Source organism: Gopherus flavomarginatus, chromosome 9 (assembly GCF_025201925.1).
Source record: "Gopherus flavomarginatus isolate rGopFla2 chromosome 9, rGopFla2.mat.asm, whole genome shotgun sequence".
Taxonomy (NCBI): domain Eukaryota; kingdom Metazoa; phylum Chordata; order Testudines; family Testudinidae; genus Gopherus; species Gopherus flavomarginatus.
Window position 1 is genome coordinate 3438854 of NC_066625.1, and position 23468 is coordinate 3462321.

At 62.6% G+C, this 23468-nt stretch overlaps 1 protein-coding gene across 3 annotated transcripts in view; it reads left to right on the top strand.

Annotated features, from left to right (window-relative positions):
* Window positions 1-23468, top strand: part of CASKIN1 (CASK interacting protein 1) — a 56568-nt gene that overhangs the window by 10013 nt on the left and 23087 nt on the right. Inside the window, exons 2-10 of one of the 3 annotated variants that reach the window (XM_050968544.1) lie at window positions 2711-2808; window positions 3458-3603; window positions 4561-4656; window positions 5598-5728; window positions 11281-11389; window positions 12524-12632; window positions 13542-13636; window positions 14967-15084; window positions 18842-19060. In XM_050968544.1, coding sequence (XP_050824501.1) covers window positions 3460-3603; window positions 4561-4656; window positions 5598-5728; window positions 11281-11389; window positions 12524-12632; window positions 13542-13636; window positions 14967-15084; window positions 18842-19060 — 1021 coding nt within the window. In that variant the 5' untranslated portion in view covers window positions 2711-2808; window positions 3458-3459. Of the gene's footprint in view, window positions 1-2710; window positions 2809-3457; window positions 3604-4560; window positions 4657-5597; window positions 5729-11280; window positions 11390-12523; window positions 12633-13541; window positions 13637-14966; window positions 15085-18841; window positions 19061-23468 lie in introns of those variants that run through there. The other 2 variants (XM_050968543.1, XM_050968545.1) reach the window with 2 other exon arrangements.

Sequence of the window (23468 nt, forward strand, 5' to 3'; positions counted from 1 at the left end):
GGCAGGGGCTGGCTTGCGGTATGGACTGGAGGTTTGAGATCCTCCCTTTGCTGTAATGCATGGCAGAGAGGAGCAAGGTTCTTGTCAAATGCACCGTTGTCTAGTGGTTAGAGCCGGGGCTGGGGGTCGGGACTCCTGGGTTCTTTCCCAGCTCTCCTGCAGACTGGCTGTGTGACCCTAGGCAGGTCACCCCCCCACCACCCGTCCATGGGTGTTGCCAGTTGTGAAATGGAGGCGACAGTACTGCTGGGCTGCAGTGCCCGGCATGCCGCGACGACAGGCACTGGAGGCGGGCGGCAGGTTTTTCACACTCGTAGATGAGTTCCTGTCTGCCAACGCTATGGGGGAGCACCGCCCTGCTTCTTCCTGTTGGGGGGGGGCCCTCGCTCGAAGCCGCCCTGCTCTGCGATGCTCCCAAGCTGGCAGGATTAGCGCCCGCGCTCCCTGCAGAAGTTACAGGCATTTTCATTAAAAATGAAATAAAGAACCAGCCAGGCTGGATTAGGTGGGATGCTCCGGGGTAAGGGAGGGGGAGACCTCTCCAGGTGAGAAGGGGAACGTGGGTCCTGCTCACCTGCCGGGGCGCCCCAGCTTTCCCGTGCACGGCATGAGCCCAGTAGCTTCCTGCTGCGGTGGGGCTGGGCTGCAGGAGAAGGAAGGCTCCATGTGGAGGTTTCCAAGGGAGCAGGGTGGGAGCGGCTGCCATCTCTGGGGGATGTATCTGGAATCATGCAGCTGAGCACGGTCACTGCTGGGACCCACTATTCCAGCCGTAGTGGCGCCTGTGTTGCTGGTTACAGCCCAGTTCTGTGGTGCCCCCGCTCCCTGCTCCGTGACCGTCTCCCTTCTGCAGGGGGACAGCAGGGAGAATAGACTCAGTGATGGGAAGGCCAGAAGGGACCCGTATCCCCTGTGAGGCCTGCTTTGAGCTCAGAACTTCTGCGCGAGTAGATCCCGTAGAGAGAGACCGACGTCCCCCCACCCCCCAAAGTGTTCTGGTGGCTAACCTGACTGTTAAAATTGTGTGCCACAGACAGTGGCAAGGGGAGAGAGAGAGCCAGAGGGGTTATTGACCTCTGGGTGGTGATGGACAATGCGAGCACCATTGCAATGGGGATGCAGGGTGCAGTGCCAGGCAGCCGACCCGCGATAGCCCTGGCCAGTGGGGCAGGCAGTGTGACGAACTGGGACTGTTCTTACTGTGGTCTGTGAATGCTGAGTGGGGAGTGTTGGCCTGGGAGGACGATCTGCACTGGGGGATGGGAGACTGGCTGGAGAGAAAATACCTAAGCAGGTAACGTGAGAACCCAGGAACTGGGAGAGGCCAGGTGACACCTCTGCCTGGGAAGCTGAACAAAGGCTGGAGAGGGAGAGGATTTCAGGAGCTGACTGAGGAATGGAGGGGAGGATAGACAGGGCTCTGACCCCCGAAGGGGGCTGTGATGCTCCTGGGACCCCAAGATGGACCTAACTGGGGAGGATCCTGTTGTCTGTGCCTGCAAGACCTGTCTGGGACTGTGTTGCTGTCGGCTAAATAAACCTTCTGATTTACTGGCTGGCTGAGAGTCCTGGTGAATCGCAGGAAGCCGGGGGTACAGGGCCCTGACTCCCCAACACTCCGTGACAGGCAGTATTTCCCCACATGGCATGCCTGGCCCATTGGCCCACAGCTGGGGCTTGCTGACAGCACCCTGGTGTCCCTTGCGTTCCTGAGAACAACGCAAAACGCAGCCGTCACTGGGACTCTCGCTGTGCTGGTTACCTCTGACCTGGCATCGTGCAGCGTGGGGCGAGGGAGCAGTGCACTGCGTGGGGTGCTGGCTTGGCTCGCCCCACAGATCCCCTGCGTGGCCAGGCAGGGCTGTTTGCTTGCTGCAGCGCTGGGAGGGCTCAGCATGGTATGCAAAGTCTGTCACCCCGACCAGCCCTGCAGGCTGCAGAGAGAGAGCCACAAACACGATGGCCATAGACACAATCTCCCGCGTGGAATGAAGGCGCTTCCCGGAGATAGCGAGTGCAGCTAAGCCTGAGTGATCTGGGTTCTCTAGGCCTGCCCTGGGCCTGCTGGGCACGTCCCATGAGCACGCTCAGGCTGTTAGAGGCAGCACGGGGGCTGAGCCAGAGCCCCCGGGGAGCTCCCCGCACGGTCCCTGCTCCAGCCAGCAGCTCAGATTGAGCCCTCGCGCTCTAGCTAACGGTTTCCCCCGAATCCCCCTCCAGCGAGCAGCACCCCCGGGCAGCTGGTTGCCCAGACCCTCCTCCCGGGTAAGGAGCTGTGCGCTGTGGGACGCAGGCAGCCGGAGAACATTGTCGTGGCGCAGAGGATTCTGGGTTGTTTACCGAAGCAAGTAGGTCAGCGCCTGTCCTGCTGTCTCCTGCTGAGCCTGGCTGGGAGGGGCTGAGCAAGGCAGGCAGGGACCCTGCTGCTATAACCCAGGGGGAAATCTCAATCGAGTTCCGCACCAAAGGGCGAATCCCACATCTCCCAGCCCTCGTCGTAGGCCTGGGCTGCGGCTTGGTTCGTGCTGCGCCCTCTGCGGTGTTCTCCTGCGCGCTGCCTGCGCTCTGTGGGGAAGGGGCTGACTGTGAGGGCGGTGGGGTCCCCAGACCCTCAGAAACATCCGCTTGGTGCTAATGCCCTAATCTGCGCCCGAGATGCTGGGACCCCGGCGGGAGGGTCATGGCCTAACCCTGTGCCTTTTCTCCCCAGGTTCTCGGCGCTGCACCACGCTGCTCTCAATGGAAACACAGAGCTCATCTCACTGCTGCTGGAGGCCCAGGCCGCTGTGGACATCAAGGACAATAAAGGCAAGTGCCGGGTCCCTGCCAGGGGCTGGGAGCTCAGTGTGACCCCAGCGAGCTCCGTAACTGGGCTGGTGACAGCAGCGGTGCCTGGGCCGTGCCCATCTGGCTGCTCCCAGCAGCGGCCCAGGCTCTCCATGCTGCCAGCCTGGAGCCCTAGAGACCCCTAGCCACAGAGCTGGGCAGCCAGCGTGCTGGCGGGACCCACCGCTGGGGCTGGGTTGGGAGCTCAGGGCTCGTCCAGTGCCAGCACCCTCACCCCCAGCACACGGGCAGGCCTGAGCAGCACCATTAAGCCGGGAAGCCTGACTCTGCCTTGGCTGTGAGCAGTTCCCGGGCTCCCCCTGTAGCTTAGGCACCCCCCAGCCCTAGCAGGGATACTGCCCAGAACCTGTCTCCTCAGCTGCCCCATCCTGCTCCTCTTGCCCTGCCCCCTCCTTTCCCTGTCGGGTCAACCCCCCAGCGGGACACTTCCACTCCTGGCCCTAGCCTGAGGCCACACGGCTCTGGGGAAGCTGCTTCGTCGGTTCCTCCCTGGACAGGGCTGGAGGTGGGAGGCGCCCACTCAGCCAGGCGCCCCGTGTGGGCTGTGGCCGGGTTTCTGGCTGGGGGGGCACCTCTTGCTCAGCCGGCCGTTCCTCTTCCGCCCCTGCAGGGATGCGGCCCCTGCACTACGCCGCCTGGCAAGGCAAGAAGGAGCCCATGAAAATGGTGCTGAAAGCCGGGTCAGCCGTGAACGTCCAGTCAGACGAAGGGCAGATCCCCCTGCACCTGGCGGCGCAGCACGGGCACTATGACGTGGTAAGGGGGGCCGGGCTCGCTGAGCACTTCCAGTGGCTTGCTCCACGAGCTGGGCACCGGGTCAGGTCCTGGTGGGCCGGCACTGGCCTGGCATTGCTGGCAGCGGGGTCAGCCGGCAGCGGCTCCGCAGCATGGGGGAGACTGGAGAGCGTGGGAGGATGAGGAGCATCTTGGGAGGGGACCCTGTTCCCGGGGGCTGGCCAAGCCCATGTGCTCAGCTGCCCGCCCTGAGCTGGCTTTCTTCCCTTGGGCATTCTGAGCCCTGCCCAGGCTCCTGGATCTGCCTGCTCACATGGGCAGTCGGCACTGGCTGGCTGGCGCGCTGTGTGTAAGGGGCAGAGGGGGTGTGCCCCCGCCAGACAGCCGGGGACTGAAGGGTGAGCTGGGATAGCAGCTGGGGCTGGAGGCCTGGCCATGTGTATGGCAGCTGGTCACCCATCGAGGAGCTTGGTAGGTTTCATTCTCGTCCTGGTGGGACATTTCTCCCTATCACAGAATCACCGTTCGGTTTGGCATAACTGGCATTGCAAGAAGTCCGGAATAGCAGGGGGCTGTGGGTCAGGATTATGGGGCACTGGCAGAGCTGTGGGGGGCAGGGCTGGGCTAGCAGGGGCTGCGGGCAGGGATTGAGGGGCACTGGCAGAGCTGTGGGGGAGCCCAGGGTTGGGCCAGTAGGGGACTGTGGGTCGGGATTGAGGGGCACTGGCAGAGCTGTGTGGGGCCCAGGGCTGGGCTAGCAGGGGGCTGTGGGCAGGGATTGAGGGGCACCAGCAGAGCCAGTGTCAGACTGCAGTCTCCAGCTGGCAGCCCGGGATGGTGCCACGTACTCTGGATGGGTTCCTGTTCTGGCTGACGCTGCCCTGATGCCTCTGCTCCGAGGGGTGGGCCGGGCTTCGTGTGCTGTGCCAGCTCCGTGGGGCGTCGTGCTGAGCTCTGCCCTCTTTGTCTGCCCCGCAGTCGGAGATGCTGCTCCAGCACCAATCCAATCCGTGCATCGTGGACAATTGCGGGAAGACGCCCCTGGACTTGGCGTGTGAGTTTGGCCGGGTCGGGGTAAGTCCATCCAGATGCCTGAGTCCCCTTTCGACGACGCAGTCGGCAGCACCAGTGGAACCTGCTGCAGGCCTCAGCTGGCCTGGCAACCCTCTCCCTGGGCATGGTTGGGGCTACGTGTGCATGGGGAGCTTTGCCCTGCCCCCGCCCAGGATCCCACTCCACTCCCGGGATCCTGCTCTCACTTTTGAGCGGGGGAAATCTGGCTTCACTCCCCGGCTGCCCTGGTCACACTGGGGAGATGGAGGGCAGGATCCGCTCTCCCTCCTGCTCCACATTGGCTGAGACTGGAAAAATACTCCCTTGCATTCCTGCACCCAGCATGTAGCGCCCAGGGTGGGGGGCACAGGGAGCCGGGGGCTGGGACACCCCCAGAGCCCAGCCTGCCATTTGGAGCGGAGAGCCGGGGGAGGTGAATTGCTCCCGAAGGCAGGGTGGAGCTCAGGCCATCCCAGACCAGTGCCTGGGAGCCGCAGGACAGGCGGGCTACAGGCTGCAGGTCTGCTCCCCTGGCAGGGGCAGCGTTCGGTTGGGGGCGCTGGGCCAGGCTGCCTGGCAAATGGCCCCAGGGGCTCAGAAGAAACAGGGGGTAGTTTGATGCTTTACAAACCTTCCTGCCCGGGCTCTCCTGGCCAGGGCAGAACGCTCTCCAGCTCGCTGAAAAATGCCGGCCTGTCTGTTCAGCAGCCCAGGCCCTGGGCCACAGCTTAACCGGCTGCCCTGTCCTGGGGTCCAGAGCGTGCCCTGCCCAGCGATCCGGTTCAAGGCGTCTCCGTACCCCAAGGGTCTGTGGATGGGTCCGGTGCCGGGGTGGGTGGCCCAGCGCGTGCTGTTGCACTGTGTAGCTGGGCCATGTCCCGCCCTCGCTCGGGCTGGGATCTGGGCTCCAGTGGAGCTGAGCTGTCTCTCCAGCCGTGTCCCTTCCGCCTCTGGTGTCCCAGGTAGTCCAGCTGCTCCTGAGTAGCAACATGTGCACAGCCCTGCTGGAGCCCAAGCCAGGAGATGCCACCGACCCCAACGGCACCAGCCCCCTGCACCTGGCAGCCAAGAACGGGCACATCGACATCATCAGGTGAGCACCAGCCCCGCCTGGGGGAGGGCTCCTGCTGCCGCAGTGGGGGGCGCCGGGGGGGAGGGTTTGCTGGAGAGAGACGCCCCCTTGGCAGCTGGTGACACCAGTCTCCGGCCCCGGCTAGTCCCTGGTCTGATGGGGCTGGTGGTTGGTTGTGGTGCCCGGGGCTCCCTGTCCTGGTGTGCGTTGCCCCCTCCTGTCCCTTTGGCACCCCTCCTCTGGCAGATTTCAGCCGCTGGGTGTGTGCACAGGCGAATGGCGTATGAGCCGCCCACCCTGGCAGGCAGCGGCGGGTGAGAGCTCTGGGGGGCTGCGTGCATGGACGATGCTCACTTTGCCTTGGCCACAGTGGCTGGAGACAAGGTCCGTGGCTGTGGGACCCCCAAGCTGGGCTGTTACGGGCAGCCTGGCACCCGCTCCTGGTGCAGTCAGAGGCTGAGTTCATGTGTGTCCCCTCTCGGGGCGCTGGGCCCTCCCCTAGAGACACCCAGCCCGGGGTACTGGGTTCAGGGTGAGGGGCTGAGCTCCCCTGCTGTCTCCCAGGGACACCCGGCCCGGGGTGCTGGGCTCAGGGTGAGGGGCTGAGCTCCCCTGCTGTCTCCCCAGGGACGCCCGGTCCGGGGCACTGGGTTCAGGGTGAGGGGCTGAGCTCCCCTGCTGTCTCCCAGGGATGCCCGGCCTGGGGCGCTGGGCTCAGGGTGAGGGGCTGAGCTCCCCTGCTGTCTCCCAGGGACGCCCGGTCCGGGGCGCTGGGTTCAGGGTGAGGGGCTGAGCTACCCTGCTATCTCCCAGGGATGCCCGGCCCGGGGCGCTGGGTTCAGGGTGAGGGGCTGAGCTCCCCTGCTGTCCCCCAGGGACGCCCGGCCCGGGGCGCTGGGCTCAGGGTGAGGGGCTGAGCTCCCCTGCTGTCTCCCAGGGACGCCCGGCCTGGGGCGCTGGGCTCAGGGTGAGGGGCTGAGCTCCCCTGCTGTCTCCCAGGGATGCCCGGCCCGGGGCGCTGGGTTCAGGGTGAGGGGCTGAGCTCCCCTGCTGTCTCCCAGGGACGCCCGGTCCGGGGCTCTGGGTTCAGGGTGAGGGGCTGAGCTACCCTGCTATCTCCCAGGGATGCCCGGCCCGGGGCGCTGGGTTCAGGGTGAGGGGCTGAGCTACCCTGCTGTCTCCCAGGGACTCCCGGCCCGGGGCACTAGGCTCAGGGTGAGGGGCTGAGCTCCCCTGCTATCCCCCAGGGACGCCCGGCCCGGGGCGCTGGGCTCAGGGTGAGGGGCTGAGCTCCCCTGCTGTCTCCCAGGGACACCCGGCCTGGGGTGCTGGGCTCAGGGTGAGGGGCTGAGCTCCCCTGCTGTCTCCCAGGGACACCCGGCCTGGGGTGCTGGGCTCAGGGTGAGGGGCACTAGGCTCAGGGTGAGGGGCTCTTGGCCCTTGGTGGGGGGTCTCAGGGTGCAGAGCACCTGGCCCCAGGGCTGGGCACTTGGGGGCCCTGCAGTGGGCTTGTGGGTGCAGGTTTCTCATTGAACTGGTGCCACCTGCTGGAGAAGCTGTGGCATTGCAGTGGAGGTGGCTGGTAGCGTGACGAGGGGCTGGGGGATGCATCCCTGATGCCCAGCACCTCCCTGGGGCAGCAGAGCGGGGCAAGGCCTCCCCCGGCTGCTGGAGTCACTTAGCAAATTGCCTGTGGCTTGACGCCCTCTCATCAGGGTTTAGCTCTCCGCAGGGCTAATCTCTGAGCCTGGCAGCAGCTGTCCTGCTGGATCTGACTCCTGACCTCAGCAGTGGTAATGCCGAGCTCCCCACCCTCCTGGGCATCTCCGGATGGCATTAGCCTGCGGAGGTGCAGTGCAGCTCCGGCATGCCGGGGCTGGGGGAGGGCGAGCAGCTGTCAGCGTCCTCCAGAGAGAGTTTCTTTCACTCCAAGGCCTGGCCGTCCCCTCTTCCTTCGCCTACTCTGCAGAGATCGTGGGCAGCGCGGCCTGGTGCTCACCAGCTCCACGGGCTGGGCAGCTCACTGAAAATAACCCACTCCAGCAAACCTGTGCCCCTTGCCAGTCACTGGGTGGAGCCCTGACTCCCGCACCTGGGGGCTGTGTACAGCCTGCTACCAGCCGGGGCGGGCGAGCTGAGCCTGCGAGGGGAAGGGGTTGGAGGGAAAAGGGAAACGTCTGTGGCACATGGGTGTAGATGTGGGGGGGAGCTGGTTCAACCAGGCCATGGGAAGTGGAGATGTCCTGAGTCCCTGAGGCGGGGGCCCTGGGGTGCCAGCAGCAGCCCCTGGCATCGTATCCCGTCGGTGCTTTGGTGCAGCCTGGTGCATGGGCTTTGCAAAGGCACTAAGCACCCCACTCCTAGGCAGTGCAGGGGAGACACAGCCCAGGTACCTCAGCAGGTCTGACCCCGCTGAGAGTCGAGGGGTGGGCTGAGACCTAAGGAAGGCCAGCTGTGTCCCACTTCCACTCCACCACTGGCCCTTCTGGCTCCCCCGGCAGCGACATGGCACTTTGGAAAGCAGTGCCCCGCAGGGCTGCTGGTGGAGTTAAATCAGTGCCTCCCGCCATGGTAACTCCCTGTTCTAGGGTGGAGCTGTTCCAAGCCTCGTTTCGGATATAGCTTGTGTTCTGCTGCACAGAGAGGGCCGGTCTGGGGGGCTACGCTGGTTAGTGCTGGTCACAAAACCCTGAGGCGTACGCCCTCAAGTTACTGCTCAGCGGGGCAAGTGTGGTACACGCTGTCCCAGGAACCTTCTCCTCTGGGCTACTGCATACAGACGGCCACACTGGGTCAGACCAATGGTCCATCCAGTCCAGTGTCCTGTCTTCCGACAGCGGCCAATGCCAGGTGCCCCAGAGGGAATGAACAGAACAGGGAATCATCAAGTGATCCATCCCCCGTCACCCAGTCCCAGCTTCTGGCAGATTTAGCGACACCCGGCGCGTGTGGTTGTTTCCTTGACCATCTTGGCTAATAGCCATCGATGGACCTATTCTCCATGAACGTGTCTAATTACTGTTTCAACTCAGTTATACTTTTGGCCTTCACAGCATCCCGTCAGGGAGTGCCACAAGTTGACGGTGCGTTGTGTGAAGAAGCACTTCTTTCTGTTGGTCTTAAACCCGCTGCCTGTTCATTTCATGGGGTGTCCCCTGGTTCATGTGTTAAGGGAAGGGGTAGATAACTCCCTTCCTCCCCACCAGCCCCTTCTATCGCTCCACCGGCAGAGCTAGCAGAGCTCTCTGGCCTTTGCTTCCTGCGTCTCACTCACTGCAATGAGGCTGCTCCGCTTCCCGCGCTGGGTGTTCTTGTGTCTCCAGTAAATCGAGCATGGATTCCATGTACATTTCTCTAGCATCCTCTGCTAAAGCCACTAGCCCGATGGTGGCTGGAGCTCAGGGGTTCCTGGCTAGCTGGGTGCATTTTCCAAGGGATGAACAATAGGTTTCACTCCCTGGCGTCTTCGCAAACTCTCCCCGGAGCTCGGAGAGTCATGCTGGGCTGACGGCATAGCCGGGATGAGGTCCTGCCACCGAATTCTAGCCTCTGGGCCACCCGTGGGATTCTTGGTAGGTGGAGAGAAGTGACAGGGGCTGGACCCAGCTGCTGTTGCATGGAATTGAAGGCTGGAAAGAAGCATCGCTCATTTCGTCTAAACCTCGCCCGGGTCAGAAAACGTCACCAGTTACCCCGGCACCGAGTCCAAGAGTTCGGGTTTGACTAAAGCGTCTCCCAGGCTCGATCTGAAGCCTTCATGGGATGGACAATCCACCATGTCCCTGGGCAGCTCGTTCCACCCTCCCCGGTAACAGTTTGTGCCTCATTTCTAGCTGGAATTTGTCTGGCTTCAGCGTCCAGGCACTGGCCCTTGTTCTTCCCATCTCCGTTGGGTCCCAGAGCCCCTTAGCACCCCCTACCGTCTCCCCACCAAGGGCACGGCCTAGCCACTCAGTCTGGCTTTCCCAAGCTGGACAGGCCGAGCCCTTTCAGTCTCTCTCGGCTGTTTTCTCCAGCACTTGAAGCACTTTTGTGGCTCTTCCCTGTCGTTCTTCGCCCCCTTTAAAACGCGGCCCCCAGGACTGGGCATGATATTCATGCTGCACGAGCCAGGTTGGATTCTGTCTCCCGGTTCCCAGGCAGGAGGGGCCAGATGCAGCACACATGGATTTTTGCTGTTGGAACGAACGGACGGCTGCACAGGGTCAGACCGATGGGCCTGCCAGCCCCGTGTCCTGTCTTGTGACAGGCCAGTGCCAGGTGCTTCCGAGGGAGTGAACAGCGTCTGGCAGCAGATGTGACTCTAGCACGTGCAGGGAGCCAGGCTGGTCAGAGGGCTGGGGGCGGGTGCCCGCCATCGCAGCGCTGTCACTGCTGACGGCCCCAGGAAGTGTGTGTGTGTGTTGTGCTGGCCTGCCCGGGCCTCAGAGGAAGGGGAAAACGGACCCAACCTGGGAGAACTGGCATTGTGGGCCCAATCCTGTGATGCTCTGAGCGCATTCTGCTCCCACTGAGCGCAGGGCCATGCCCTGACTCTGGCTGCCCGCTGCAGGTTGGTCCCGTGGCTCAGCATTGCCCCTCGGTGATAGTTCATGGCCAGGCTGCAGGGCCAGGCAGTATCTTTGAAGTGGCAGAGTCCTGTGGGGTGATGCCCAGGTGGGATCCGGCGGTGGGTGCTGCTCTGCCCAGGTGGTCCAGACATGCGGTGCTGGGCAGTGCAGCTGAGACAGGACCCCATCCCCCAGCCCCTTGGCTCTGCACCTCGCAGCCATCCGCCTGCAGCACTGGCTCATGGCAGTGCTGTAACCTTGGCCAGGTGTGCTCCCAGCTGCTGCAGATGTGGCCTGGATGGAGGCAGCTGCCTCTCTGTTCACCCCCAGCCCCTGTCCTTTGCTGCCGCGGGCCCTGCAGCATGGAGGGGGAGGGCTGGAGTCACATGCTCGTCTGGTGTCTGTGGGCAGGGGGACTGCGGGTTACCTCCCAGCCGGTTGGCAGGGGTGCAGAGTGCGGGGAACAGAGCCCTGCTGCATGCCCCAAAGGGGAGGGGCCCTTTGGATTTTAGTCGTTGTTGCATTAGAATTTGGGTGAGGCGGGGGTTGTGTCCCTCCGAGCTGGGTCCTGCCCACTATGGGCACCAATGGGACAAGCGCAGCAGGTCTCCTGCTTCGGCAACTCGGGGTCTAGGGAAAACCCCCACGAGAGGGGCTGGGGTGCTGGACAAAATCGCCACAGAATCTGGCATAAGCAGCAGCCTCTGCCCTGGATCTGTGGGTCGGGATTGAGGGGGAGCTCCAAAGCTGGGGGCAGGACAAGACTGGCAGGGGGCTGTGGGTCGGGAGTGAGGGGCACCGGTAAAGCTGTTGGGGTGAGCCCAGGGCTGGGCTGGCAGGGGGCTGCGGGTCGGGAGTGAGGAGCACCAGCAGAGCTGGGGGGAGCCCAGGGCTGGGCTGGCAGGGGGCTGTGGGTCAGAAGTGAGGGATGGCGGCACAGCTGCATGTGGGGAGCTTGCACCCGCCTGCCCCTGTTCTTCCCCCTGGCCCACGTCGCTAACCCGTTTGATGTGCTCCTGGCAGGCTCCTGCTACAGGCTGGCATTGACATCAACCGGCAAACCAAGGCGGGCACAGCCCTGCATGAGGCAGCCCTGTGTGGAAAGACGGACGTGGTGCGCCTCCTGCTGGACGTAAGGGCCCCTGCGTCATGCTGCGTGTGCGAGGGGGCGGGAAACTGCTGAACTAGCCGGGGGAGCTCTCCTGTCCTAGGGTAGTAGGGCTGGCGCTGGAGCAGGGCATGGTCTGTTCCCCATTGGCAGCTCTCCCAGGGCAGGATCAGGGTATTGGGGGGCCCCCCCAAGTGCAGGGGGCTCTTGGCCTGGCTTGCAAGGGGGCTGTGAAATGAGCATCCCCCTGCCCAGCTGCCCCCATGTCCTTGGGGCGCTGGACAATGCGAGTGGCGCTGCAGCATCATTCCTGGAGCGCACCCTCCTTGGGGCGTTCCTTTGGGGGGAAGGCAGGTGACTGACAGCTTGTCCCCAGGGCGGCTTGGCTGTGCTAGGGCTGGGGCACCCCTGGGTGTCGTGTTTCCTCACCCCCTGCCCCAGTTACCCAGCCAGCGTGGCAGCTGTGCCCCCTGTCCCGGCTCTGTCGGCAGGAGCCGCTCGCTCACAGCCTGAACGCTGCAGTCCGGGCTCAGGTCCGGGTAGCTGGCTGGGTCTCGGTTCCAGTCCAGTGCCGAGGAAGGGGGTTTCCCTCTGGACTGGGGGGCTCTGCGGCTGCCTGATGCACCACTGAGATGGGGGAGTGAGAGGAAGTGAATGGGAAGGAGCGGGGCTGAGAGAGAGAGTGAGTCCAGTGTGCAAATCTGCTCAGCCTCTGTCATGTCCAGGGGGCGTCCCTGCAGAAGTGGGGCCCTCCTGGGCTCTCCTCCCCCATGGGCAGAGTCAGGAGTGGGCACTGACTCACCTTGGACTGCAGGGGAGGGAGGCTCTGGCTCCCACTGGCTTTGTGTTCCCCGATCCCCCAATAACCAGCCTGCCCCAATCACCCAGTGAGTTTCACACTGGTTCCCACAGAGCATATGCTGCCCATGCAGTGGGTCCTGCCCAGTCCTCCCCCAGTCCCGGGCCCAGGTCTCCACTGAGCTCCCACAATGCAGCTGGCTGGGTGGTGCTGGCCTGCGGAGGGGCTAACAAGGCCAAGAGCCCATGGGAGTCTGTCCCAGCTGGAGTCGCTGTGGCATCCCTGAGCTGCCTGCAAGCTGGGTGTGGCTGCCGTGGCCAGCCCTGAGCGCCCCTCCCCTCAGTATGTCTCTATTTCAGAGCGGGATCAACGCTCACATCCGGAACACGTACAGCCAGACGGCGCTGGACATCGTCCACCAGTTCACTGCCACCCAAGCCAGCAAGGAGATCAAACAGATGCTGCGGGGTATGGGGGGTTCCCTCCATGGGCGGGTGCTGGGGATGGCCGGGGTCCCCTCACATCCCACCAGCATGGGGAAGCTGGTGCTGATGTGGGCTGCCATCCGTGCTGACGGGAGCAGAGTCCCTGCCCGCCCTGCTGTTGCCACGGCTAGGGCAGTGACTCCCAGCTGCTCTGAGCTGCTCTGTCGCCCTGAGGTGGGAGGTGAGTTCTGGCCTGTGTAGGGGGCGAGTCCTGGGCTCACACCGTGGCCCCTCATGCTCCACCCCACCACATGCAGGGAGCTCCCAGCCAGCTGATGGGCTTGGGGCTTGGACTCTGACCCACCTATGAAGGTCAAGTGCATCAACTCGAGCTGCTTGGAGCATTTTCTCCTTGGGGCACATGCACAAGGCTGTTAGCCCTGGTACCCGGCCTAACTCCCTCTCCAGGGCAGTCATGTCCTTTATCACCATCCTCAGCCCTTCAGGGGTATTGGTGTTAAACAGCCGCCACGTTTTGCCCCAGAAGTGGCTGTCAGTCAGTGGCAGGGGACTTGGTTCTGATTCTGCAAAGGGCTGTGGGCTTCCTGGCAGGGGCTCTGTACCAGATGTGGACAGGGCACAGATCTCGCTCAGACACCCACGGTGTTCGTCCTAGGCTCCTGTAATGCTCTGCCTGGCCTGGCTGAGCTCCGGCTACGCATGGCGCCTCCTCATGGCTGAACAGGATAGTACAGTCTAGCGCTGCATTCAGGTTCTGGTTGGCGCGGCTCATTGCTGGAGCAGTGGGTGCTCTCTCGTCGCTGCTGCAGCTACAGGGAACTCCTGTCCCCTGTTCTTTGCCAGGGAGCCCAGATCTCTTGCTGCGGGGCGGGAGAGGGAGGTGACTTTGTGGGGCTTTCTCTCCGACGCTTCCCTCCTGCTCTCTCGGCAGATGCCTCAGCGGCGCTGCAGGTCAGGGCTGTTAAAGATTATTGCAACAACTACGACCTGACCAGCCTGAATGTGAAAGCCGGGGACGTCATCACCGTGAGTTGCTTGCAGTGCCGGCAGCGGCGGGCTAGGCCAGGGCTGGGCTCACGGCCCCCAGGACCCAAGTCCCCTCCCTCCAGCAGCCTGCCCCTCGGTCCCCTCTGCTCACGGGGAGGGAGGAGCCTACTGCCCCTTAGTGCCCCAAGGCAGGAGTCTTCCACCGGCACCAAGCTGCCTGGGCAGCCGCTGGCAGGTAGAAAGAGCCTGGTTGGAGAAGGCAGGACTAGCCGGGAGGGGAAAGGGCTAGAGAAGCCTTTGCCCCCGTAGCCAGGGGCGGGGCAGGGAGGCAGCTGCCCAAGCCACACCTAGCGCTCACAGAGATGGGAGCAGCCCACCCCCATCTTGGGGGATGGGGCTCCCACCCGAACCCGTGGGCTGGCAGGAGGCTCGTCCCCCGCATCTGAGCCATCGGTCATGGAGTTCAGCCCTTTATGCGTTGTTGTTCGCTTTCAAAGTCATGCCTGGGCAGAGATGGACTCGGGCTGCCCCATCTGCCTGCCCCTCTAGTCCTGCCCCCCTGCCAGCACCAGGCCATTCCCTATGGTCTCTGCCCCCTGCCAGCACCGGGCCATTCCCTACGGTCCCTGCCCCCTGCCAGCGCCGGGCCATTCCCTACGGTCCCTGCCCCCCTGCCAGCGCCGGGCCATTCCCTACGGTCCCTGCCTCCTCTGCCAGCGCCGGGCCATTCCCTACGGTCCCTGCCCCCCTGCCAGCGCCGGGCCATTCGCTACGGTCCCTGCCCCCCTGCCAGTGCTGGGCCATTCCCTACGGTCCCTGCCCCCCGCCAGTGCCGGGCCATTCCCTACGGTCCCTGCCCCCCTGCCAGCGCCGGGCCATTCGCTACGGTCCCTGCCCCCCTGCCAGCGCCGGGCCATTCCCTACGGTCCCTGCCCCCCTGCCAGCGCCGGGCCATTCGCTACGGTCCCTGCCCCCCTGCCAGTGCCGGGCCATTCGCTACGGTCCCTGCCCCCCTGCCAGTGCCGGGCCATTCGCTACGGTCCATGCCCCCCCTGCCAGTGCCGGGCCATTCCCTACGGTCCATGCCCCCCCTGCCAGCGCCTGGCCATTCCCTACGGTCCCTGCCCCCCCACCATCTGGTCGGCACTGGGCTGTTCCCTATAGTCCCTGCCCCTGCCCCCTTGCCGAGCTGGCTGCAGCAGATCACCAGCCGCCCACCTGGGGTACCAGCCCGCGGTGGCAGGAGCTAGCAGCAGGACATTGCCCCCTCCTGTCCTGCCGGCTGGCTCTCGCCTGCAGTTCCCGTCCCCTCGGCCGTGCCCCGTCCCGCCAGTGAGCGCCCCCCTCTCCGGGCCTTTCTGTCGTGCAGGTTCTGGAGCAGCATGCGGACGGCAGGTGGAAGGGCTGTATCCATGACAACCGGACCGGCAATGACCGTGTGGGCTATTTCCCGTCCAGCCTGGTGGAAGCGATCAGCAAGCGCACAGGCAAATACCCGGCCCTCCCCAGCCCCACCCCTGCCGCCTCCGCACCCAGCACCCAGGCAGAGGGCCTGGCTGGGTCTCCCCGGCTGGGCCTGCGAGCCCCATAAGCCCCATGGGTAGCGTGGGAGGGTACAAGGGGCCCTGCCAGCAGCCGCCGGGAGCAGGGGCCCTGAGAGCGGGAGCCCCGCTCCGACCCCCAGCGGAGATGGGAGTGGGGCCTGCGGGGAGAGGCGTGGCCTCAAAGGTGGGCGTGGCCAGAGCTGATTGCACAGCTGGCAGAGCTCCTATGGGGCGGGTCATAGCTGCCCTGCCCCTGGATGGGGACTGCCCCCCTCCCTGCACCGCTGCTCTGAATCTGGCCCTGGATTTCTGTTCTTAGGGGCCCATCTGCCCTCCCTCCCCCAGGGCCTCGCTCCTCTCCATGGCAGCTGGTTGTCACAGCACTGACCAAGGACCTGAGCTGCCAAGGGGCCACGATCCTGTTCCCGTGCACACCCTGCAGGGGAGCAGTAACCGGCTGGCTTGTGGCAACCTGCCCCGGCGGCAGGGAGACTATGCAGGCTGACCAGCCTGAAAGCTCGGCACATGCTGAGCACTGCAGCCACCTGGCTGTCATGGGGACACGCAGAGCCCACCCTCTGTGCTGGCCTGGCACCCACTGCCAGCCAGGCTGGATGCGGCCCTTTGCTGTCTCCCTGCCGGCTGAGATCAGCTCTCATGGGCTGCTTCCAGGGGCACGCTGGCAGTGGAGGCGATCTCCCCTCTGGGCTGTGTGCCCTGCATGGGACTGGGTGTGCCTCTTTGGGGCCCAATGCCAGGGGCTCGCCTGCAAGGTGGAGAGGGGTTGGGTGCCGGGGGCGGGGGAGGTTTCTGCGCTGGAGCATGTCTCGTTCTCTTGGGGTGGCTCTTGGGTTCTGACCCTGCTCCTAGAGAGGGCTGGGGTTGTGCTCGGTCATTTCGAACGCACACGGACGTCTGCTGCCTCTCGCTACGGGATGGCGTGTGGGTCCTGACCAGGGTCCTGACATGCCTGCGGCTCCTGTGGAGGAAGCCGGCTCCTGGCTCGGGCAGCAGGGGTGAAAACGAGCGTGTCAGAGGAGTTCAGCTCAGAGCTTGGAGACCTGCCAGAGCCCAGAGAGCCTCCTTCCCACGCTCTGGAAGGCTGCTGTGCTCCGGAACGGGTTTCTAAGAACGGGCTGCCATGATCACCTTGCCCTCAGGGGTGTCAGATCCAACTCGCTCAGCTTACAAAGTGAAATGTTTTCCCCACCTGCCAGCCCTGTTAACCTGCCCTGGGGCCCTCATCCTCCCCTGCCTGGTGTCTTTGTCATCCTTTCCGCCAGCGTCACCTGAGCGCAAGGCGGGGACGGAGAGGAAGTGCGGCCCTAGGGGGCTGAGCTGGAGCCATTCCCTCTTGCGCATTGCTGGCAGAGTCAAGTCCTGACTGGCTACACCAGGGCAAACCCGGGCACAGGAACGGGGCTGCGTGGGATTCCTGAGGCAGGGGTTGTGGCTCGGCAGACCTTTGTTCTTGGGGATGATGAGTGCTGTAGGCACAGCCCGGCTTGGCTCTCAGATCCCAGGCTGTTTGCAGGGCTGACGGCTGGAAAAGCCATCTCCTGATTTGTAACCTGAATGCCTCTGCCCTGGAGTCCTTGGAGACAAAGTGCCCGGTGCTGCCAACTCCGGGTCACTGTTCAGACAGCCACACTCGAAAGCTCTTCTGGGCGCCCTCCCAAGGAATGGGATGGGAGCGATTCAGCCAGGGCTGTCCCGTTGCTCATGGCATGCCTTTGGCTGAGCCGTGGTGACGTGGTGCGTTAGACGAGGAGCTGCTGAACGATGGGCTCTCTGAAGGTTTTATTGGCCAAGGCTCTGGTTATCTTGGCGATTGTGCATTCTCTAACTCCTCCTGTGCTGGGATCTATTTCGGGCACTAGGCTGATGCCTCCGGCTTTTGGGGCTTTGCTGGCCCCCTCTAGCATTTAGTTCTGTCCCGTGCATGGAGCTGCAGGGCCAGAGTCATGCCATCAGTGTCCTGCACTGTCCTGGGAGCGGGATCCAGGATTGCTGCAGGGAGTGGGCCCAGGCTCAGCGCAGTGACATGGTCATGGGGGCGGTGTCCAGTGACGTGTTGACTGGATCCCATCTGCTGTCGAGTTCTAACCTGGCTCCACGGTCACTGTGGGGTCTTAGTCCAGGGGGCAGCAGCCTTCACGTTAGAGCTGAAACAAGCCAGGCATGGGTCCCCTTTTATTCTTTGGGCGTCTGAAGAGAGGAAGGCAGGGAGAGGCTCTGTTATGGGCTGATTTTTGCACCCGGGCACAGAAATGCGCCGATGGAACATCAGTTTGTACCAGAGGTGTGGTTATCAGTGCAGATCGGGGAGACCCTGGTCCCTCCGGCGGCTGGACAGGAGATTTGTCTCTAGTTTGACAAGCTGCAGAAAGCAGGCGGGTTCCTCGAAGCAGTGAGACCCCCCCAGCCATGGCTCGGGGGGCTGTTTCCCTGGCAGGGACGCAGATCCGTTTCACTCAGCGCGGTGAGCCGTGGCTATGGTGGGTGTTTTTCATTTGGCACTGCGAGGAAAGTCATCCCGTTCGTTTGCTCTGTAAATCTTTGTCCTCTCGCCGTTCCATGCTGGGCTCTGAGCCTTGGAGCCGGCCAGGGCCTTGGAGTGGCAGCTGCCGAGGTCCTACGGTAGCCTTGGGGGCTGCGTGTTTATGGTGAGGTGAAGGCCTCGGTGCTCCATGCAGTGCTGGAGCCTTCATGCCCCGCTGATCAAAGCGCCATCTTGGTTCTCCAGGTGCCTCCCCAGGCTTTGCTGAAAGAGACAGACGCCCCCTCCCCCGGCTCCCCAGCACACTCGAGCACTGAGCCCTGCTCCCGAAGGATGGAAAACACACCAGCCTTAATGGCTGGCCCAGGAGGCCAGGGGCTGGGGCGTTTGTGCAGGGAGCGGGGCGGGGAGAGTTCTTCCTGGGGTGTGAATGCGGGAGACGGTGATCAGGTGGCTTTTGCTGGCCCCAGAGTGTGTGTTGGGCTGTGACGGGCCAGGCTGCTGCCTGCTTGTGCGGGATCTGGAGTCTCACTTGCCCCAGTCACTGGCTGTCCCTGGGCGTATCCAGCAAGGGAGGTGGTTGTGTGTGCAAACCCTTTGGCCTGTGGTGACGGCCGTGCCCCGCTCTGGAGGGTGGGTTCGTGTCGCTTCCGAGGACGGTGCTGGGCTCTGGGGGAGCGATTTGCCACCCTGGCTCCGGCTGGGAGGTGCTAGTGGGAGTCTGCACACCGCTGCCCCCCACTGGTTGCAAGGTCATGCACACGTCAGGGCAAGTTGAGGGTCCCCCTGAGCCTCGGGCCCTGCTGGCGCTCGTGGCCCATCCTGTAGCCAAGAGGCAGAGTGCTCGGCACAGCGGGTTCTGCTCTCTGCCACCTGGCGCCCGTGTGGTCCCAGCCCTGCTGCTCCATTTGGTTTTGGAGAGAGGCCGCCGAGAAGTTCTGTGGCCTGTTGGTTTCCAGCCAGGCGGCACTGGGGAGGCTCTCCTGGCGGGGAGCTGGAATCTGCTCTCTGGGGTTGGGTCCAGTCCCCACAGCCCGGAGGCGCTGGATTCCCAAGCGGTCCAGGTGTGATGTGGCGCTGTGCTCAGGCTCCTTCCTGGCTTGGTTTTGCTTTCGTTTTGGCCGGTTGGTTTTGGTGGCTTTACGTGTCTCTTGATTATTTGCTTCTTTTTCATTTTGTCTCTTGTTATGTTTTTCTTAGCAGGTCCGTGGGGCGCAGTCACCATTCCCCACCACTACCAAAAGATCCCGCTCCCAGCGCCTAGGGTGGCTGTGCTTAACGGTGACTCCTCGTCCCATCCGTTCCATTTCTTGCCTCCACCTCCACCTCCTCCACCACATTCCCATCAGCCTCTTTTCAGTTCCTTTGGCTATCACAGGCTCTCCCATAGCACTGCAGAGGAGCTGCCTTATGGACCAGGTAGTTTGCCGCTCGCTTCATGGGTTTTCATTTGGGTTGTGTTCATTTTTTGGGTTGCCTTCCCCTCCCCCTCGGCTTGCTCTGGTGCGTGTGCGAGCAGGTGTGTCTGCCCAACCCCCCCTTTCCTTTCCAGAGCCGTTGTGGTGTGAGTGTGACATGATGGATGTGAGACGGTCACTCCCCGCCCGTGTGGGGGGCACGTCCCGAATGGTCCTTCAGGCTGCAGAACTCCCTAGTGGGAGGGTGGCCTCTGTGAGTGGTCCCCACTCTTGGGCCATTCAGTCATCGGCGCTCTGCCCTATAAAGAACCCCGCCACGCTTCTGCAGGCAGGGCCTGAGAGGGGGGATCCCCGCAAACGCTCTCCTCCTTCTGTCTCCACCAGGCGCCAACCCCTCGGCTTGCAATGGGCAGTCAAAGCGCCATGGTGGCAAACAGCACTCTGTCGCCAGCTGGAGGCGCTAGTGTGCACGGCCTGGTACAGTTGAGATCTTAGGTACAGCTGCTGGGGTTCCCTGTCAAGCTGCTGCCCAGACGCAGCAGGGTCACGGGGAGTTGTTTGGTGGAGAGGGCCATGGGACGCAGGAGGTCCTGGGCAGGGCTCTTGTTCTGAGCCTGTTTGATGACCCAGCAACCAAGCCGGTGGGGCTGTCTTCTGCCATGGGTCCGCTGGCTCAGTGGGACCAGCTGCAGCCTAGCGCTGTGTCTAATACCGCAGCAGCTCCTCAGTACACGCAGTGCCAGCCACTCCTCTGAATGCCAGGCAGGCAGCCCCTCGACTGGATGACATCGGTGTGTGTCGCGGGCTGCCCAGCACAGCAAATACTTGGGCTCCTGGAGTTTCTCCTAATTAAGAGCCATGCTAAACATTTAAAGAGCTTGTCTAATTACAACCAAAACAACCGAGCCCTGGAGATTTTTGCATTGCCGCCGTTGTGCCTGGCGTGCCATCCTCCTGCTCCTTGTGCCAAACCAGTGTCAGGCACTGCCCGTCTGTTCTGCACCCACCTTGCACTGCGGTGTAAAGGACACAGGAGGGGCCCGGCAGTGGAGAATGGGGCCCATCGCCAGCAAGAAGCGGCCCCAAGGTGCAGATCTTGGAACTGTGAGGGGTGTTGCGGAAGCCAAGTTCTAGACATGATGTTATGGCTGAAAACAAACCAAAGATCAGTTCAAACCCTTCTGTTTTCAGTGCCGGGAAGCCGAAGGCACCAGCACTGGGCTAACTCAGCAGGAGAGCCAGGTGGTGAAGCTGACCGTCCGCTTTCACTGCCGTGGCTGAGGGAAGCACACGGAGTCACAGAAACGCACAAGAGGGACGTACACAATGGGGGCTGTTCTGACCCTTCGGGCTGGAACAGTCTTCAGGGTCACTAGTGACCCGGGGAGGGAATGGGGAGTTCTCTGCTGAAAGCCTGTTCTGAGACACAAGAATAAATGGGCAATGCAGCTAACCCCTGTGTTAAGAATCCGGAGGCATGTCTCCCAGTCACCGGATTGGCTTGCAATCGGGAGATTGAACGATGCTAATATTTAATGTCGGGGGGTTTCTTTGCTTTCTTGTTTCAGAGGCCTCGGGGTTCACTCAGGTCACATTTCCAGGCTGCAATCACAAGGGCTAGAAACTTTCTTTTTAAAAATGGAAGCTGCGACTCTCCCAGAATCCCATGACTCCGGGAGCTGGGGCTTTAAGATAGACACCAAATACTGCAAGAGTTGGCACACTGCAAGCATGTGATAACATCACAGGGTCTGCATTGCTGCTCTGAGGCCATTGTCATCCCCCTCCTGCGCTCCACAGCTCTCTGCTCTCCGCATTGCTGCCAGGACAGCATGTGCAGGGACTCACCCAGCAATGTCCTGACTGCACTGTAGGGTGCATGACAGGGCATGTGGCAGCAGTAAAGGGAAAGCCAACTGGCCTGTGGGATCTCTCCTGCTTACCAATGGGCTGCTAGTTCTTTTTTCAGAGAGCCTTCAAGTGCATGTTTCAACAGCGAAGCAGGAAGCAACTCTCAACAGTCCGGTGAAGTAATTTGAGATCTAAGGGGCCCGAGACTGAGGAGGTGGGGTGCAAAGGTGACTGGAAATGTGCCTTGATACTCTCCTGATCTGGAGGCAGCTTGGTACCCGCTTAGAGCAGCACTGACTAGGGCTAGTTGGGCCCAAGTAGCTGCAGCTGCGGGTTGGCGTGGCACTGGGATGTCGTGGCAGTGAGGACGTGGTGGGGGTGTGTGTGGTAGAACCATTATGCGGCTGAGGGGGGTCAATGCTGCACTGGAGCAATTCCTCCAGGGCCAGACAGGCCGGTAGGAGCGGGCAGTGGAGTAAGGTGCAGCGTTTGGCTGGCAGGCTCATGAGTTGGATTCTGGGTTTGCCTCTTACGGCAGTTGCCGCCCAGGTCTGTGGGTATCTTGGGAGGATTCCGGTACTTAGTATTTGTATCACCGTAACGCCTAGAGCCTCCATCACAGACCAGGGCCCCGCTGTGCCCGGTGCTGTACACAAGGCTCCAGCCGCCCTGTGCTGGGAGCCGGGGCCCGCTGGCTAAGCTGGGCTGGGTCGGGCTAGCTCTTGCATGAGAGGCTCCAGGCGGTAGGTCGCACTTTCCCCTTGGCAGGCAGTGCTGGGTTGCTGGAGGTGCTCCCCGGGGTTAGGAGGGTTTCCCGAAAGCTGTGCTGGTGAGTGCTGATCCCACTCCAGCGCGTCGGTCCCTTCTGCAGAGCAAAATTCCCCCTGAGCCGGTGGCTCTTGCTTCTCTCTGCAAGCTGGGCTGTGCCCTTGTGTCCCCCGCCGGGGGGCTGCCCGGTGACCGGGTCGTGGCTGCGGTGAGCTCACTGTGTACCTCTGACCGCTAGCACTCAGCAGCCCTGCAGACAGTGAGGAGAGGAAATCGAGACACCCCCCCCCCCCCTCAGTTCTAGGCAGGGCACATGTCATTTCCCCAGCTGCAGTGTGCCCGGGGCATGAGTCTAGCACTTGTGACCTGGGATCTTTGATACACATGGAGGGTCCAGACCTTAGTCTTATGGCTCCTTAAAGTAGCGCCCCTAGCACCGTGCCAGGGCACCGCCACGTGGGTCTCCCCTGCGAGCACTTCCAGGGCCCTCTGGCTGGCTCCCCGTGGGAGGCAGCGTGGCTGTCGGGCGCAGTAGCAGTGTATTCATGTCCCTTCTCTTTGGCCAGTTAAGCTCTTTACATCCATCTAATCTGCCTGGTTGGTTTGTGAGATGGTAGCACGGGAAGAGCCTCTTCTCTCTGCAGGTGACATGTGCCATGCTCAGCGGGGAACCTTGGGATGGGCCTGCCTGTTAGACCCTCTCCCTGCCACTCTTGGGGATGTTCTCGGGTGCGTGCTCTCTGCTGCTGGCCCAGGCCGGGTTCCCAGCTGGGTGGGTTGTGGCTGCACCTAGCAGAGGTGGTTTGATCCCTGTGTTCAGCACTGGGGCGACCGCAGCTGGAATCCCGTGTCCAGTTCTGGAGGCCACAGTTCAAGGAGGAGGCTGATGAATTGGAGAGGGCTCAGAGAAGAGCCACAAGAACATTTAAAGGATTAGAAAACCTGCCTGATAGTGAGAGACTCCAGGAGCTCCATCTAGTGTAGCCTAGGGAGGGCTAAGGGGTGACTTGATTACAGTCTGTAAGCACCTACCAGGGGAACAAATATTTAATATTGGGGCCCAGCCACCCTGTCCTCACTGCTCATTGGTCATTTCCCCCACCACTGGATGTCCCACTCATCTGTCCCCCACCTGCTCCGTTATCGACACTGTGCCTGCGCCAGGGTGGCAGGGATGCTGGCAGCTGTTGGCACCTTACATGTCATGTCTTTGGCCAGTGCCGAGATGACTCCAGAAATTCACCCTCTGGTTGAACATTAACCCACAGAGAGCTCCAGGACGGACTGTGCCCAGGGAGCGAGGGTGCCGTGGGTGGGAGGGTGCCCTTCTACCCAGGCCGTGTCGACTCTGTGCATGGAGGACATCTGTCTGTCACTGAATTCATCGGGGAAGAACCAAGGCGAGGAGGCTGCGATGCTGCTTTGTATGGAGGGAGGAAGTGCAGAAAGAACTCACCATAAAATCCTGTGGAGGAAAGGTCAATGTGCCACACCTTAGCTGGGTGGGTGCATGCCTAGGCAGCTGGCTGTCATTTTCCCTCTGTTTGATCTCAGGAAGATTGCACTTCCCTCTTTGCCTTCTCCTTCCACTGGGCATTACTCCGCACTGCTGGCCTGCCTGAACGCTGATGAAGTCCTGGCTAATGCAGAGCAGCAAGTTCCATTTCATTAAAGGCCGTGGTCCTCTCTTTTCAGCATCCAGCCCTTGCAATGGCTTTGTCACCCTGCACAGTCTGCCTTGCGCTGCAGCCTGTGTGCAAACTGCAGGAGTGGTTTAATGCATTCAGATA